Source organism: Homarus americanus, unplaced genomic scaffold, assembly GCF_018991925.1.
Source record: "Homarus americanus isolate GMGI-L3 unplaced genomic scaffold, GMGI_Hamer_2.0 scaffold2558, whole genome shotgun sequence".
Classification (NCBI taxonomy): domain Eukaryota; kingdom Metazoa; phylum Arthropoda; class Malacostraca; order Decapoda; family Nephropidae; genus Homarus; species Homarus americanus.
The window spans coordinates 772442-790417 of NW_024745671.1; the positions used below are offsets into that span (position 1 = coordinate 772442).

Genomic DNA, 17976 nt, shown 5'->3' on the forward strand with positions numbered 1-17976 from the left:
TAGGTTAATTATGATCATATTAGGGACATTTGTTAGGTTAGATTGGTTAGGTTAGGTTAGAGGTGGTTAGAGTGGTTAGGTTAGGTTAGGTTAGGTTAGGTTAGGTTAGGTTAGAGGTGGTTAGACTTAATGAATTGTCTGGTGGGTTATATCACAGGTTACAAGCGCCAGTATGTCATTTAAGTTTTGAAATATTGTTGATAACGACCATTAAACATAACGATAGTTAAGGTGAACATATTTCTACGTACAATTAATTTTGATATTCACATTATCAAACAGGACCAATTTAATTATAAATTAATCATAAGTATTGACTATTCGGCACTAGGCAACTGCTTCTCGTTTGCATAGAAAATAATTAATATCGTTGGTCGGGTCCTGCCTGCGTCCACGACTAGTTCAGGTTTATATCACACACACACACACACCAGTCAACCATACACTGTGCACTATATACTAACCAAGAACACACACTACGAACCACAGTTGTCTATAAGAAAACTAAAACAACATAACATCAACACTACACCCATCTCTGGGACAAAACACAACTGTTCAAAAGATAACATCAGTATTTATAATTTTATACGCTGACTAAGATTATACCCTCATCGTGTAACATGAATTTAGTAGCTGATAAAACACCTTACAAAAATCACTCTCACGTCACCAATAACTGCTTGACGCATGTATACATTTCCCATCTGTTAGTTTTCTCATTATTGACGTAGAAACTTTTTATCGATAAAATATTCTCGGGAAATTATATGTAAGTTTCCAATAAATTATATTCAGTATTTTTGTTTCTATTTGTTGGTTGTAAAATAATAAAACAAAATATTAAACCCTCTCGTCACTTATTGATCTCGATACAATTAAAAACGTATTATAATTTGGTTAAACTTAATTTTAAACTAATAATGTGGTACCATTTCTATATATATATATATATATATATATATCACTCACTCGTTACTGGAGATCAACTCGTTCCTGTGTGGCTGGCTTGTTACCTACGATACACAGTCAGTCAGATCACCACACAGACTACACTGAAGCAGTTTAAAGACATGCCAGCAGCTCTATATGTGACTTTACCTGCCGGGAATAGAGAAAATTACTCGGTATTAAAAAAGAATCCTAACCTAACCTAACCTAATGTTTTTAATGTTTGTTTATTGTGATATTGTCTCAGTCATTGTGTGTATGGGTTAGTGTTCTGTTTCACACACACACACACACACACACACATATGATGATAGGTTATGATGGGATGACTGACACATTTACTGTTGGTTACACTAATTAACAAAGGTAATGAAAGGTTGGTCAATCAAGTGCTTCCCTTTCACAAAAAACGTTCACTCACTTAATTAATGCAGGAATGAAACAACACCTGGGACATCACACGTCACTGTACTAGTGTGAGGGAACAACACCTGGGTCACCACACGTCACTGTACTAGTGTGAGGGAAGAACACCTGGGTCACTACACGTCACTGGTGTTAGCGTGGGAACTTCTCGGGGTATATATAAATAACACTCGACTCAGCACACACACACCCTCCCTTCCCGCCACCATGAAGTGTGTCGTCGTCAACCTCCTCGTACTCCACCTCGCCCTCCTCCTCACAGGTATTGACTCAAGGAATGACCTCAATGTGTGTGTGTGTGTTTTTTTTTTACGGGTATTAGCCCTCGAACACAATTAATGACTAAAATTAGACATTCTCGTAAAAAAGATCCCGTTTGGAGTGTTGTATTATCTGTTGATCATGAAACAATAATAAGAAAAATATCATATAAAACACATCTAATTATCGTGTCTATTAATCAGTTAGATATGTGAGGGTTTTTTTTCCAGTAATGATAAAAACTCACACGTTTAACATCGGTACACTGTAAACATCTGTAAACATCAGTCATATGTAGTTGAAGTATTAATGATTCCTCTCTGTGTTATCAATAAACACAAGAGAATAAGACTCTGGATTAAAGAGTAACTGTGTACTGTATGATGACATGAATAATAACGTGAGGGTGTGTGTTGCAGGAGTAGGGGGGGAGATGTGTGAGTGTGTGACTCTGGATCATGAGTGGGGAGGGAGCTACGCCGCTAAGTTCTCCGCCTCTACCCTCCACCCCTTTGTTGCGTTCGAAGTTGTACTCACCCTTGACCAACCTGCAGGAAGTTTAGAGGTAAGTTATAGGGAGAATTATACAGTCTTCTCCACGATGAACAGGGAGGAGGAATAGGAAATGCGATAAAGATAGAAAAAAAAGATTATCTGGAAGTATTTGATTCATGTCTCTATAAATGGAATTCTAAATGTTTTTTTTTTATCGCCCTTTTCAACATTTTAATTGTGCTCTCTCAGTGTCACCTCTCTCAGTTATTACTACAATAGTGACATTATCACCCTCCCCCACGCCCCACTTCCCACTTATCAACAGAGTTCATTAGCCCTAGTATTATTAATATCTCACTCCTTACCAGCAGTGATTATCTTATCTCCAACACTCCCTCACTGTCTCCCCCTGACCATGTTTACTTTCGACTGTAGTATTTTCAGCATCTGTATTGTTTCAGAGTTTTACGGTTCCCTGTATTTACGTCAACAGTGCCAATGTTTTGTATATCCTCACCTCCCCTCCCCCTCCCCCATTTCTTCTCTCCCTTTTCCCCTTTTTTTCCACTTCCCCTTTATTTCCCCATTATTCCCCTCCCCCTCTTCTTCTCTTCCTTTTTCCTTTTCTCCCTCGTCCTCTTCTTCTTTCCCTTCTTCTCCTCATCCCAATTGCCCCTCTCCTCTCCGCTTTCCCATTTATTCATACAAAAAATAAAAATAAAATAATAAAATAACAAAACACTTCTCTCCTCCCAAAGTTCTGGACAGGTGAAATCGAGAAGATGGACGACACTCACTTTAAGCTCTACAATGACAACTTCTTGGTCGGTACTGGCGGCTATCTCAAGTTCGACTTTCAGGTCCACTACTCCGGTGACTCTCGCCCGGACGTGATCGACGCTACAATGAACGGCGTCGATGTGTGTGGTGAGTTACCTTTCAAATTTTCGAGGAAGAAATTTAATTGTTTTTGTGTTTTTGTAAGGAGAAAAAACTGTATTATGTTACTATTTATTAAACTAAATAATTCATAATCAATAAACCAAAACAATCCAAACATGTTTTTAATTGAGAAACAAAAAAAAAGGAAAAATATCTGATTGGAAACGATAATATAGAAGGTAATTTCAGCAATATGTGTTTTGAATCATTAGCTTGAAAACACCAAATTGGAGCCGTGTTTATCCCAGCTAGTAGAGGGATTAATGTGCTTTAAAATACAGTGGAAAATATTACTCAATACTTCTACTGTTCTTGTGTTGATGTAGCGAGTGAGGTGATGTCTGAGGCTTGTATTTCCCACTCTCTCCCTCACTATCTTCTTCCTCCCTCTCCACCAAATGTATACCTAGTCACTCTCTTCCTACTTCCTCATAACCTAACCTAACCTAACCTCTTCCCTCCCCAACAGACGGAGGTGACCGCTGGACGACAGAAACTCCCTACGAGAATTCTTGCCTGTCCACGGGGATGTTGCCTTACGACTATAGCCAGGTCAGGTCAGGTTAGGTCAGGTTAGGTTAGGTTAGCGTCAGTCATGTGTCTTCTTGAGACAGATTTTTTGAAGCTTCTCCTCTATGTTAATCAGAAAAATACGTGGTGGGATGAACAGGATGTAAACAAGACTGAAACAAGACACAAAACTATTATCTACCTTAATCTTCACCTGTAAGAAAAAACTCCCTCACTTGAGAAAACCAACACAAGTTAGACCAGGAATAACTGGGACTGATCTCATTAAACGTAACAAGGCATCAATTAACACGAGAACTGTAACAAACATCTATTAAGGTACTAAAGCATCCATATGAAACTCTATTTACCCGTCTCACCTGCCTTACCTGCCATATACCTGTCTTATCTGTATTACTGTTCTCAAGACATTATTTACCTTAGATTCAATTAGTTACCTTTACCTGTAGGCGCTGTGTATGTCGTTCCTGTTCTACGAGGCCCAGCGGTCTGGTCACCTACCGGATACCCAACGAGTTACCTGGAGATGGGACTCAGCCATGAACGACGGAGGTGATGTGGGACTTAACCTGACTGGAGGATACTATGATGGTAGGTGAGATAGATAGATAGATAGATAGATAGATAGATAGATAGATAGATAGATATAGCTAATACAACGAAGAAAATAATGTTACATTTACAATTTGGAGCAGTGTATAACTAAGTCTCTGTACTCCCTTCCCTCTCCCCTCTACCCCCCTCTCCTCCCTCTCCTCTCTCTCACCCCCTCTCTGTGTCCTGTAGCTGGTGACCACGTTAAGTTCGGCTTCCCCATGTCCTTCACTGCTACCATGCTTGCCTGGGGCCTCATCGATTTCGCCGAAGGATACGAAACAGCAGGTAGGATGGGTATAGGATTTTTACACTAATCTGAGCCTAATTCCTTATGTAAAAATTGATATTAATTGTTAACGCTCATAGGAGCGTTATTGGTTTGTTGCTGGAGAAATAAACCCTCAACGTTGACGCGTACCATATAATTCGGTCAAAACCTGTTAAAGAACATTTCTCGTATAACAAATGCTGTTATCTCAGGACACATAGTATGAATAATACAATCAATATACAGTACATAGCCTGTTAACATCTTAAATATAACTCACATGTTATAACTGTTGATACAGGAGACAATTGGTATAATATGATCAAATTAGAGTACATAAATATACTTATTAAAGTTATTTAGAGTTTCTTAGCAGATTCTAATACTTCACGATCACTCACGTTTTAGGCCTTAGGGTCTAGTGGTCTGAACCAACGTGTTGTCTGTCCTGTAGAAATCAGTAGACTACCCTCGAGGGCAATCTCAGCCCGGAGGCGAGGGCCATATGTTTTCGTATTGAAACACCTCAGCAGCTTGGTCAGCAAATTCGTTGTCAACACTATATCTCTTATCTCACCCCCTCTCCCTCTCTCTCGCCTAGTTTTTCTTATTATGGTTATCCCTCTCTTTCTCTCTCTTCTAGCTTATCTTACTGTGGCGGTAACATTAATAATTTTCCCATCTTCTCAACACAATAAACAATGCTCTTAGATAAGTGAAGTATTATTAAAGTAAACCCATATTAAAAAAAATCTAAAGTATTATGATCCTTGAAGAGTATTATTATTGTTTACATATATTAAAATAGCCTTATAAAGATAGTCATCATGTAGGTTTTATAAGTGTTTTTTTTTTATTGTGAATTTTTATTAAGTATTTTTGTATTTCGTGGTGTAGGTCAGACGGATTATGGTCGAGAGGCTCTAAAATGGGCGACTGATTACTTCCTGGAGGCCTACACTGCCTACTGGGAGTTCTATGGCCAGGTAAGGTTCCTCATCTCTATTTACAGGTTGCTTGGGCATTAAGGGAGGGATATACTAGTAATGATTGTTGTGTATTCCAATGACAGATTTACTGCCCTCCCCCCCTCCCACACACACACACCAATAAACCTTCACTCAAAACGAAGACAAAAATACTAATTAAAATTGACCTTCAGGTAGGTGAAGGAGGCATTGACCACGGCTACTGGGGAAGACCCGAGGACATGTTTATGAAGAGGCCCTCAGCGAAGATTGACACTGAGGCTCCAGGTGAGTGCCTATCGCCATTCTGACTTCACCCTTGCTCTTTGATGACATTCAGTGTTAATACCTATGGACCATATGAAGATTAGACATCCTGACTTATTTCACAGGTGTCATGTTAAGTTACTTTAGCTTGTGTTAAGTTATGTTATATTAAGTTAGATTAGTTTAGGTTATGTTAAGTTAAGTTAAGTTAGCTTTAGGGTGTTTAATCATCAGGTGAAATAAGCTAGTGTGCCAAACTCTGTCACCTCGACTTACCGTAATCCGAACCTCATGCAAATAGGATACCCCACCAACCAATTAGAATCTTCATATTTTCTATAACCAGATAAGATAAGATTATTGTTATTATAAAATATCAGTAATATCAGTTTCCTTCAGTACTTTTAACATACGACTCTGTTACTGATAATTATGGTAGCGAAAGAAAGACAGATTTAGAGAGACAACTTTATTCCTGACGTTTCCTGTATAAGGGATTCAGGGAAATAGGATTCGGTAGAGGGATTCGCACCAGGGTTCACATTCACAAAGATTCTGAATGTTGATTTTGTTCCCGAGCTGGTGGTTGAAGGCTCATTATCTGGCTAAGGTATAAATAGTTTCATCGATGTTTTCATACAATTAGGAAGATCTTCTTAGTTTTGGGGTTAAGCAGGAGAGTTAGGTTAAATTTCATTTTAATGTTTATTAGAGGTTCATGAAACACTTTTAGGATCATCTGTCCTTAATTATTCTTTTTTTACGTTTAAGTGAATAAAAAAAAACGTACAATGTGTCAGCAGCAAATACTCACTCACCACATTTATTGGTGTTGGTTTACAGGATCTGAGTTAGCAGCCGAGACAGCCGCCGCCCTTGCTGCCGCCTCCATCGTGTTTAAGGTAAGACGGACGTAAGATTCCCCCCTCCCCCCCTTACTGTGACATGTCTATTGCGTCTTCTACACCTATACTCTTCCTTGTGTGTCGTGGTGTATAGGCTGCCCGGACCATCCTTGTGTGTCGTGGATGTTCCTTAAAATAAATAATGATAAGAAGTGATAATCAGATAGAGAATGTATCCAGATCTTAATCGTAGTCAAATCATGAACGTATGTATGTATGTATGTATGTATGTATATTGTATGTATGTATGTATGTAACATCAAAAATGCAAGAGAAATTCAGGCTACATGACCCACTATATTTTTTTTTTCTCTCTCTCTCTCTCTCTCTCTCTCTCTCTCTCTCTCTCTCTCTCTCTCTCTAGGAAGACGACCCCGACTACTCGACTAAGATGCTCGGAGTAGCTAAAGAGTTGTATGACTTTGCTGACGAGCTGAGGGAGTATTACCACAACTCTATAAAGGATGCTGCTGGCTTCTACAGGTAAGTTGTACACATCTGTTTTACCTGTTAGTGCCTAAACTCTTTCTCCCTCACGACCATCACCTACTTACAACATCATTATCATCTCTCTATATCACCACTGAAGAAGATATTGAAGCCACTCTCGCCCTCTCCCTGAATCATCTCAAATCTCGCATACACGCCACACAACGAGAGGCATTCAACGAAAATTGGACACACCTGAAACGACGGGGCAGCATCACACTATGCCACTATGACGCTGTAACCGGTGACGACAACCGCCACTACAAAGAATATCAATCCCTGACTCGATCTCAACAGCTTATATACATGAGACTGCGCCTAGGGTACAGGTACCTATGGGAGTACATTGGCAACCCTGAGCCTGGCCGCACTGTTTGTAAACTTTGTGGCCAACCCGACTCTCACACCCTCTCTCACTACATCCTCACTTGCCCTATGACCTCCTCCTACAGGTCCCCAGCCGTTACCAACACCTCTTCCCTCCCAGACCAGATATCCCTCCTCCTTGTCACAGGCCTGGCATTTGACATTATTAGGGACCTGCCACTCTTTGCCATAAACAGATAAAATGTACCGGGAACTTTCCCCCCACACTCTCATCATTCTCTCACTTTATGTAACTTGACAAAACCTATGACCCTTCAGGCTTTTACGCCCTTAATGTACGAGTCATAAAGGCAAGTATGAACTTTTCATACTTCCCTGTTGGGCGCTGTAAACGCTTCTGCGCTTCACCTTGCACAGGATGTAAGGGGGTGCCCAATAAACTAGCCCCCTCGGGGGCAAATCTGAATCTATATCACCACTATCACCTACCTACTTCACCACTATCGCCTACCTACTTCACCACTATCACTGTCAGGTCCTTACATCAACTCTATCACCTACCTATACCACCACTATTAGGTACCTCCGTCACTACCACAAGATGACTTGACCACCTTATACTACCTATTGGTCAGTGACACATAATGACCTGACCACCAACAGGTCATGGAGTGGGTACGGGGACGAACTATGCTGGGCGGCACTGTGGTTGAACAGAGCCACGGGGAACAAGACCTACCTAACGAAGGCTCAGGAACACTGGGACGAGTTCACACTGGCGGAAGACGCTCTCCAGTTCTCGTGGGACGACAAAAAAGCTGGAGACTATGTAAGTACTGCACGAGTTAATTTTATCGTAACCTGTACCTTCTGACACACACACACACACACACACACACGGGAGGATATGGTTTCAACCAAAGTTAATAGCAATGTTTGCACTTCACTCTACATAGAGACACAACCCTGTACTCAACTGATCAGATGTACATGTCCACAACACTGTAGCGACACAACCTGTAACTTGTGACTCTTCCCCTGCAGGCACTGGGCTCAATGCTTGACCCAGAGAACCCTCAGTACGAGACAGCGCTCAAGGCCTTCCTGGAATACTTGAAGAATGACGCCTCGTACACCCCGGGAGGTCTAGTCTTCCTGGACGAGTGGGGGTCCAACAGACACGCTGCTAACGTCGCCTTTATCTCTCTCTGGGTAAATGAATAATGACTATTCTCACAATAATATCATCATTATACTGGCTGGTTATTTTGTCATCTGAAGTTATTATTTAAAAGGTAGTATACTTTTAAACAAATATGTATGTTCTTCTCCCTCCAGGCGGCTAAGTACGGTGACCAAGCCGACTCCGAGGCAAATCGCCAGTGGGCTGAGGGCCAGATGAACTACATCATGGGGGACGCCGGTCACTCCTTCGTCGTGGGTTTCGGTGTGGACCCACCTCAGCGTCCACACCACCGCTCCAGGTACACACACACACTCACACACACACACACACACACACACACACACATTAGAATGTACTACATCAATGTAATATTCTTCCAGCACGTATGAATATCATTGTCTACGTTTATTTTCTCTTTCAATAATAACACTCATATTAAACACAGGCGCTATAAGTCCTGACATAATGCTCTCGGAAGTGTTTATCAACATAGTTAATTAATAATAAATGTTTTATTGGTCTCTCTCTCTCTATCTCTCTTGGGTCAGCTCGTGCCCGCTGCCACCAGCCTCCTGCACTGACGGCTGGGCACAGAACCAGGATGGCCCCAACCCCCACGTCCTCTACGGGGCACTGGTGGGTGGACCGGCAAAGGTCAGTACCCACCGTGTTATTGTTAGTATAGAATATTACTTCTGTGTTAGGGTTCTCATCCCACCCCCCCTTCAGTCCTAACTACCACTCTTAGATGAATTACAGTCTAAATATGCTCGTGTATATATCATCAATTATAACTCACACATTTCCTCCCCCGTACCTTCCATTTATATCACATCTTCTACTGCCTCACTTTTATCTTTGCTACCCCTGGTCTCCACACTCAGGGTTTATATGAAGTCCAGTCCAAATCTTCCCTCCATTTCATCCCAGTTACACCACGGGTCTTTGTTTGTCATGTCGCTTCTTCCTCTGTGCCACATGATCTTGTCAATCACCACTGTTTCATCTAATTCCTTCAGTATAACTTACTCTCTTCTCATTCTCTGGTACGACTCTCTACAGGACGGAACTTACGTAGACGACCGCAAGGACTACCAGCACAACGAGGTGGCCTGTGACTACAACGCTGCCTACACTGGGGCTCTGGCGGCTATGATCGAGAATAGCTAGACCCACCTGCAAGTGTTTTAGGTTGCGTTAGTGAACCTAGTGTCCATCTTTCCTGTCTGTGGTTTGTGTGTCCCTCCCAGGTCTTATCTCACCAGACTTTCATAATTTTGATCCTCTGAAACTATGAAGTAACGCATTTATGAAAAATAATATATAATATGACATACAGTAGTTTGCATCTTGTGGAATAATACAACAATTCAGTGATGATGCAAGATTAAGTGACACACGATGTATCAAGAAAGAACATGTATTCACCCCCAAAAAACATATGAAAGTAATACTGGTGTGACAATTAGAGTAATTAACTGAAACTGAATTTGTAAATAAAAGAAAAATAAATGGGGTCCATACTCTATATATACAGTATGAAGAAAACAAGAAATGAGTATTTTATTGAACCTTAGAAACATTTCAAATAGTATAATAAAGAAGAATAAAATGTGGCTATCAGTTTCATGAAAATATTACTGGGTCTTTTCTCGACCTTAAGTGGCGGCCATCATCAGTAGAGGTAAAGTTTCATGTTACTTTTGTTCCATTTTTGTGCCTCTGAGGGAGGGTGTGCTGGGGCAGTTGGTCCTTAGCCGTATAAGTAAAAGTAACACCGAGTACAGGTTAAAAATGCTAAAGTAAAATTCCTAAAATGACGGACACGAGTCCACCAACAACCATCCGATACTTTACTTTATCTTAATATTATACAGTAACCTCTCCACTCCGTCAGTGATCGACCTGTTAGCCACTAAGTCGGTCAGTCACGTCTCTGGTATAGTTGACCTATACTGAACATGTAATGGCTCCAGTAGTGACACAAGCATTGACGGCTAGCAAATCTAACAAAGCGATGGAAGTTAAGGAAAAAGTGAACCAAACACAACTGTACTCTCCCTGGAACCGCTAGTATGTTGCTGACGAGTGGCTAGCAGAAAATAACACTCCTCTCCTCACACACAAGGGTAAATATTGTCTCATCCCAGTGTACTTCTATGGTTACTAGATATAGATACTTTATTTTTTTGTGTTATTTTTGTCTTCGACCAGTGGTGAAGAGGATAATAAGGACAGATAAGAGAGTGCTGTTATACCTTTCGTTTTATTTATGTTTTCTTTGAAATACGAATAACAGAAAAGGTAATTTATTCGGGAATGGGAATCTCATTCGGGTGGAATCTGAGTACTTGTCTATCTTAATCCAGAGGTGAGGTGGGTGTAGGGGAGGGGGGTGCCCTGGGGGTCCGGACCCTTCCTTTTCATCAGAAAATTCCAATACCTTTTGTTACCGCCACAGTAAGATAAGCTAGAAGAGAGAGAGAAAGAGAGGGATAACCATAATAAGATAAACTAGGCGAGAGAGAGAGAGAGAGAAGGGGTGAGATAAGAGATATAGTGTTGACAACGAATTTGCTGACCAAGCTGCTGAGGTGTTTCAATACGAAAACATATGGCCCTCGCCTCCGGGCTGAGATTGCCCTCGAGGGTAGTCTACTGATTTCTACAGGACAGACAACACGTTGGTTCAGACCACTAGACCCTAAAACGTGAGTGATCGTGAAGTATTAGAATCTGCTAAGAAACTCTAAATAACTTTAATAAGTATATTTGTGTACTCTAATTTGATCATATTATACCAATTGTCTCCTGTATCAACAGTTATAACATGTGAGTTATATTTAAGATGTTAACAGGCTATGTACTGTATATTGATTGTATTATTCATACTATGTGTCCTGAGATAACAGCATTTGTTATATGAGAAATGTTCTTTAACAGGTTTTGACCGAATTATTTGGTACGCGTCAACGTTGAGGGTTTATTTCTCCAGCAACAAACCAATAACGCTCCTATGAGCGTTAACACCTTTCTTTAATACGGTGAAACATATTGTGAATTTAGGTATTCCTTTAAAGAACTTATTCTTAGAGAATATCAACTACAAACACTCCCCAGTTTATCATTAAGTGAATTATAAGTGGTCGCTCAAGAGTAGATACTAAGGTGATTATACCAAAAATGGTGATACTTAAAACCTAGTGTTTGTATTACACATGTTTGGGTGGGCAGGTGTACAGACTAGTTGTGTAAAGGAAAAAATGTTTGTCAATTAACCCAAATTCGCCCTTTACTTTTATGAAACATATTACAAGGTCAAATGAGTCAGCTACTATGATAACGAAGCTAATAATTTATATGAATAAATTTACAATATATATGAAATAGAGGTAATTAGGTGTCGTGATTCTTGTATGTTTGTATTGAGTATGTAGAATGACTCTTGTACCTCACAAATACACTAACGACTTTTAAAAGTAGGAACACCAACTATCTTAATTCACTATTCTGTTGACGCGACCATTGATTATCTCCTACTCTCACTGATTAGGGAGAACTTATCTTCTGGGTCGAGTTTTGTGAACTTAAATATACTTTATAATATCAACAGTTGAAGCAAATTATGAAAATAAGTTTGTTTTCCGTGTTGTTGTTGTGTACATGTGACCAACTACGGTATGGATCATAGTTATGGTATATTATGATTCAGGCAGGTACAGCGGTGGGTGGGTCTTATCATCTGATGATCTGTTATACCAATCCTGTCTTATTTCGTTGTTTGTGTCAGTTAATCTGTATTTTTCTTGCACATATACTTTTTGCGAGTCGTCTGATCCTCTCATAACAACACGTAGGTTCAGACACAAAACAAGTAGAGTAATCAGTACAGGACACAGGATATACAGTACGACAACTCCGTCAGCGAGGAATGCTCTGGCAGCACAAGGACAGTGTTTATAAAGTCATGGTGGAACAGTGAACACTGCGTTGCTAAACAGTGTTACGCTTCACTGCAGGAGGACAATGTTGTTTACGGTGGCGCTGCTGGTGGTGGCGGCGTGGTTGTACTCCAAGTACTGTCATACCTACTGGGCGGCACGCGGGGTGGTCACTATACCAGGGTACATTCCCTTCCTAGGCCACAGCCACAAGCTCTTTAGAACGTCCTACCCAAGATGGCTGTACATTGATGAGGTAAATCAGGAGGTGCACCAGGTGGCTGTACATTGATGATAGGTCGGGAGAAAGATCGAAGGAACAATTTAGTTGGATTACTTATTGGTTAAAACAGATACAAACGATGATATATACAGTAGATGTTAAACAAATAGTCGATTTATCTTTTTTCCCGCAGGTATACAAGAATCTTACTGGATCCAAGTTCTGTGGATACTATGACCAACTTACACCCACTTTAATGCTGATGGACCCTGAACTAGTAAAGACTATCCTTATTAAAGATTTTAACCACTTTGCCGATCGCCGGAACTTTGGTATGACCTCAAAGAGGGACGAGACGGTTAAGGAAATGCTCTCATTTTCAAATGGGGACCATTGGAAAAGAATCCGCTCGGTGTTGTCCCCCATATTCAACTCCAGCAGAATAAAGGGGATATTCCCTTTGGTGGCGCTGAAGGCTGATGCTCTGGTAGATTATATACACAGAGAAATAAAAAGCCACTCAGCTCTCCCACTTAGGAAAACATTTGCTTTGTATACCCTGGAAGTCATCTCGTCTTGTGCCTTTGGGGTGGAGACAAATTCTTTTCAAGGTGAAGAACAAATCATTAACGATATGGCAGATAAGCTATTAAATGTATCTGGCTCTCGTTTTCGTAATATGAAGACGCTTCTGTTCTTTTTATTTCCAAGGAGTTGCTCATTTTTTAAGATCAGCTTTTCCCCGCCTGAGATAGTCTTCTTTGAGAACGTCATTATGGAGACAATGAAGCAGAGAGAAAAAGGAGGAAAGCGCGGCGACTTCCTAGACCTGATGATGGAGGCTCGCGAGGACCAGAAGGACCCTGACTTGAAGGCCCCAAAATACCGTAAAGTGATCTTTGATTTGTCTCCTGAATTTTCTAATGATTTCATTACATTTTCTTTATTGATGAAAATAAGAAAAAAAATAATATCAGTGGGCATTGTTATCTGCTGTTAGTTTATAGCATGAGATTTGAAGTTTTGATGAGTTAAATATAAATGGTGAATTCTGCTGACGAATATGAATTTTTGGGACACCATGTATGTAGCGTTCTGTCCTCACTGCCAGTCAGCTTCAAGGGGTGCCAAATAGTTACACATTTCTCTTCTTCTCTCTGTTCCTCTTCTCACACCTCCAAACCATCTCCCATTAATAGATGGATCTCCTCAATAGTTAATATATAGAGTTTATAATCAAGAAAATTTCTTGCTATTGCCCTCACATTATTTCTTCATTTAATTATCGGGCCTTTTATATACTTATTCTTCTGCTCTGTTCCTGGTCTGAGCTCCGGCCCTCACCTAGGAAGAACCTGCAGGGAACGGATCAAACTTATATTTTTCTTACTCATAAATTTTACCCTCGCTTTGAGTACATAGTTTGATCATCAGTTTCCTCCTACAGCACTGAAGGACGTTACTATAGTGGCCGAGTCCATATTGTTCATCATAGTCGGGTACGACACTACAGCCACCACCCTCTCCTTCATCGCCTTCCTTCTGGCTCAGTACCCCGAGCAACAGCAGCGCCTGCGACAGGAGCTGAAAAACATTGTCAAGGAATATGGAACACTCACCTACCAAGGCATCATGCAGGCCAAGTTTCTCGATGCTTGTATATCAGGTAAGTGACCTGGGTGAGGTTATATTTTGTCTAATTTGCTGAAATTGGAGTCACTCGATGCTGGTGTTTCAGGTGAGTTTATTTGGCGTGGACGGTGTCTGTGTTATGTCTGACACTTTGCAATAACTAAAGGGGATAAATATGAGATGGATAGATGCAGAACTTACATATCAAACCTTACGCTCTGGTTTGTGTTTTGACTGCCTTACTGAATAACTCTAGTGATACATTTGGCCTTTGTTGAATTCTAATAACAAGTTGATGCTAAACGTATATGGAGACCAATAAAGGATCAGGTTACAAGGCATGAATATTAAAAAAAAATCTCCAAAAGTTGTAAAATAAATAATTAATTGTATGTGAAGGTCATCGCTATTAATATCAATTTATTATAAGACTGTAACAATGGGGAAAGGAAGTCTAATATCGAATCATGAATACAGTCAGCTTTGCTACAGTATCGTGGTTACTAATAACAAGTTTCATTACAGAGGCATTAAGATTGCACCCCACGATCAACTTCGTGGAGCGGATTTGCACCAAAGACTACAAGTAAGACAAAAATCTTTACTTACTTTTCATTAAAGTTGAGTGAATAGCCACAAGGGATGTCGACATAAAGTATTCAATATATTGTTATCACGTAAGGCAATAATTTTACCATTCGCCGTAACTATTTTTGCATTGCCACAAGTGTAAATAACGACATTAGCTGAAGGTTTTGTGTTGTACCTGGGAATAGACACGAATTTGATAATAACTTGACCGATTGGATCGTAACCTCACTCTAGCTGTAAGGAAAGGAGACTGACCAACAGATTCATAAACACGAGGAAATTATATTCCTGTCGTAGTTTATCAGAATACTTTATCAGCATTAAAAACACTTTAAATACGAGTCCTTTGATGTCCAGTTTAGGTAACATGTAAATTAAAAGTTAAAAGATGAAAATTTTTGCCCATTTAAAAGTTGAAGTTATAAGTAAGACTGTAACATCATTTGAAAAACAGAATCGAATTGAACTGACTTCGAATCAAATTAAGCCATACGCCCTGATATGTGTAGTGACCGCCATATTGAGTACCTTAAGGATGGTTCGTTCGGTTCAGAAGATTAACTGGTGATCCTTTAGCATCTCAGGTACTGATATGATCATCCCAAAGAAGACCATAGTAAGCATCCCGTTCTGGAGCCTCCACAAGGACCCTCAGTACTGGGCTGACCCGGACGTCTTCAGTCCAGACCGATTCCTGCCAGAGAACAAAGACAAAATTAAGAGTGGTACTTATCTTCCCTTCAGTCTTGGTCCGAGGAACTGTATCGGTGAGTGGTGATAGTAACTGTATTGGTGAGTGGTGTTAGTAACTGCATTGGTGAGTGGTGTTAGTAACTGTATTGGTGAGTGGTGTTAATAACTGTTTTGGTGAGTGGTGATAGTAACTGTATTGGTGAGTGGTGTTAGTAACTGTATTGGTGAGTGGTGTTAATAACTGTTTTGGTGAGTGGTGATAGTAACTGTATTGGTGAGTGGTGTTAATAACTGTTTTGGTGAGTGGTGATAGTAACTGTATTGGTGAGTGGTGTTAGTAACTGTATTGGTAAGTGGTGTTAATAACTGTTTTGGTGAGTGGTGTTAGTAACTGTATTGGTGAGTGGTGATAGTAACTGTATTGGAGTGGTGATAGTAACTGTATTGGTGAGTGGTGCTAGTAACTGTATTGGTGAGTGGTGCTAGTAACTGTATTGGAGTGGTGATAGTAACTGTATTGGTGAGTGGTGATAGTAACTGTATTGGTGAGTGGTGTTAGTAACTGTATTGGTGAGTGGTGATAGTAACTGTATTGGTGAGTGGTGATAGTAACTGTGTTTGTGAGGGGTGATAGTAACTGTATTGGTGAGTGGTGATAGTCACTGTGTTTGTGAGTGGTGATAGTCACTGTATTGGTGAGTGGTGATAGTAACTGTATTGGTGAGTGGTGATAGTAACTGTATTGGTGAGTGGTGATAGTAACTGTATTGGTGAGTGGTGATAGTAACTGTGTTTGTGAGTGGTGATAGTCACTGTATTGGTGAGTGGTGATAGTAACTGTATTGGTGAGTGGTGATAGTAACTGTATTGGTGAGTGGTGCTAGTAACTGTATTGGTGAGTGGTGTTAGTAACTGTATTGGTGAGTGGTGCTAGTAGCTGTATTTGTGAGGGGTGATAGTAACTGTATTGGTGAGTGGTGATAGTAACTGTATTGGTGAGTGGTGCTAGTAACTGTATTGGTGAGTGGTGCTAGTAACTGTATTGGTGAGTGGTGCTAGTAACTGTATTGGTGAGTGGTACTAGTAACTGTATTGGTGAGTGGTACTAGTAACTGTATTGGTGAGTGGTGATAGTAACTATATCCTGTGAGTGGTGATAGTAACTGTATTGGTGAGCGGTACTAGTAACTGTATTGGTGAGTGGTGATAGTAACTATATCCTGTGAGTGTTGATAGTAACTGTATCAGTGAGTGGTGCTATTAACTGTATTGGTGAGTGGTGTTATTCTATAATAAATTAACTCGGCGTTGAAAACTATTGTAATCGCCTACTGTGTCTGCCCTCACAGGGATGCGGTTCGCCTTGATGGAGGTCAAGTTGGCGCTGGCCAAGATTCTCCTGGATTTTGAGGTGAGCTGCGCACCTGGCCAAGAGCAGATGGAGTTTGCTAAATCCTTTGGAAGCATGAGACCTTCACCAGACATGAAAATCGTCTTCAAGCCGTTGATCAACTGTGAACAATAACCTGCAGGGAGAGGCTGTGACTTCTCCCACACTGTTGTGAAAGAGGAACAGTGATGTAGAGGAGCAGGAACACTACAGTAGTGTTGAGAATGTGAGGTGAGCAACAACACAGTGGCCTCAAGCATATATACAAGAATTCTCCTCAAATTATCACAATCAATAACACTGCTCTTCGATCATGGTGACGAAAAATCATGAACAATAGAATAACAATTTCTTCATAAAAATGTAATTTTATGAGTTAGATAATATGAACTGTGCCATTAAGTTGATTCACTTCCATTCTATTTCCATTCATAATTGTTTTTTGTAATTATATTTTTTAAATCTCTCACACTACTCTGACGCATAACAAACCTTCCCTCATGATCAGATCCTATAGAGGCCACCACTATCGCTTGCTAAGCCTCGGGAAGGTGAAACTCAGACGAGGTTCAACTGAAACTGTTGCAACTGACAGTGGGAGGTCCGCACAGGATAGTGATCACTGAGGCTGTCGGCCTCAGATCACTGTGGCCAGTTTGTCTGGGGATGGAAGAGTCTCCATTAACCCTTAATAGAAGCAGCTGCTCCTCTACGACTGGCTGTTGCAACAGTCTGCGGGTAAAAGTGACCTACCTGCTTTTTAATGTCGAGGGGCTGAGCTAAGAACACTAAGCTCTTGAAGTTTGATCTATACTAGAGCAAGACGTTCACCGACACTGTACATAAAGGATCATCAGTATCGAAATATATGGAGAATAAATGATTTAAACTAC

General features: G+C 40.5%; 2 protein-coding genes across 3 annotated transcripts; both read left to right on the top strand.

The window, feature by feature from the left end:
• The first annotated feature begins 1573 nt into the window (after nt 1-1573).
• On the top strand, nt 1574-10168 carry LOC121878751 (endoglucanase E-4-like). The gene is made up of 15 exons (XM_042385113.1): nt 1574-1639; nt 2058-2203; nt 2892-3060; nt 3545-3627; nt 4056-4197; nt 4393-4488; nt 5369-5457; nt 5634-5727; nt 6550-6608; nt 6976-7094; nt 8091-8256; nt 8472-8639; nt 8766-8911; nt 9162-9267; nt 9676-10168. Exons 1-15 carry the CDS (start codon nt 1585-1587, stop codon nt 9781-9783), a joined length of 1746 nt encoding a protein of 581 aa, XP_042241047.1. The 5' UTR covers nt 1574-1584; the 3' UTR covers nt 9784-10168.
• A 2245-nt stretch (nt 10169-12413) lies between these two features.
• Nucleotides 12414-17976, top strand: LOC121878761 (cytochrome P450 3A6-like). Of its 2 annotated transcripts, XR_006091217.1 has the most exons (7): nt 12414-12810; nt 12971-13664; nt 14225-14443; nt 14935-14995; nt 15577-15767; nt 17043-17314; nt 17592-17976. XR_006091217.1 is itself a non-coding variant. In XM_042385164.1 (6 exons), the coding sequence occupies exons 1-6, from the start codon at nt 12640-12642 to the stop codon at nt 17216-17218; spliced, it is 1512 nt and encodes a 503-aa protein (XP_042241098.1). In that variant the 5' UTR covers nt 12415-12639; the 3' UTR covers nt 17219-17976. The 2 variants fall into 2 exon arrangements, 1 of the variants encoding a protein (XP_042241098.1); XM_042385164.1 differs by having other exon boundaries at nt 12415-12810; nt 17043-17976.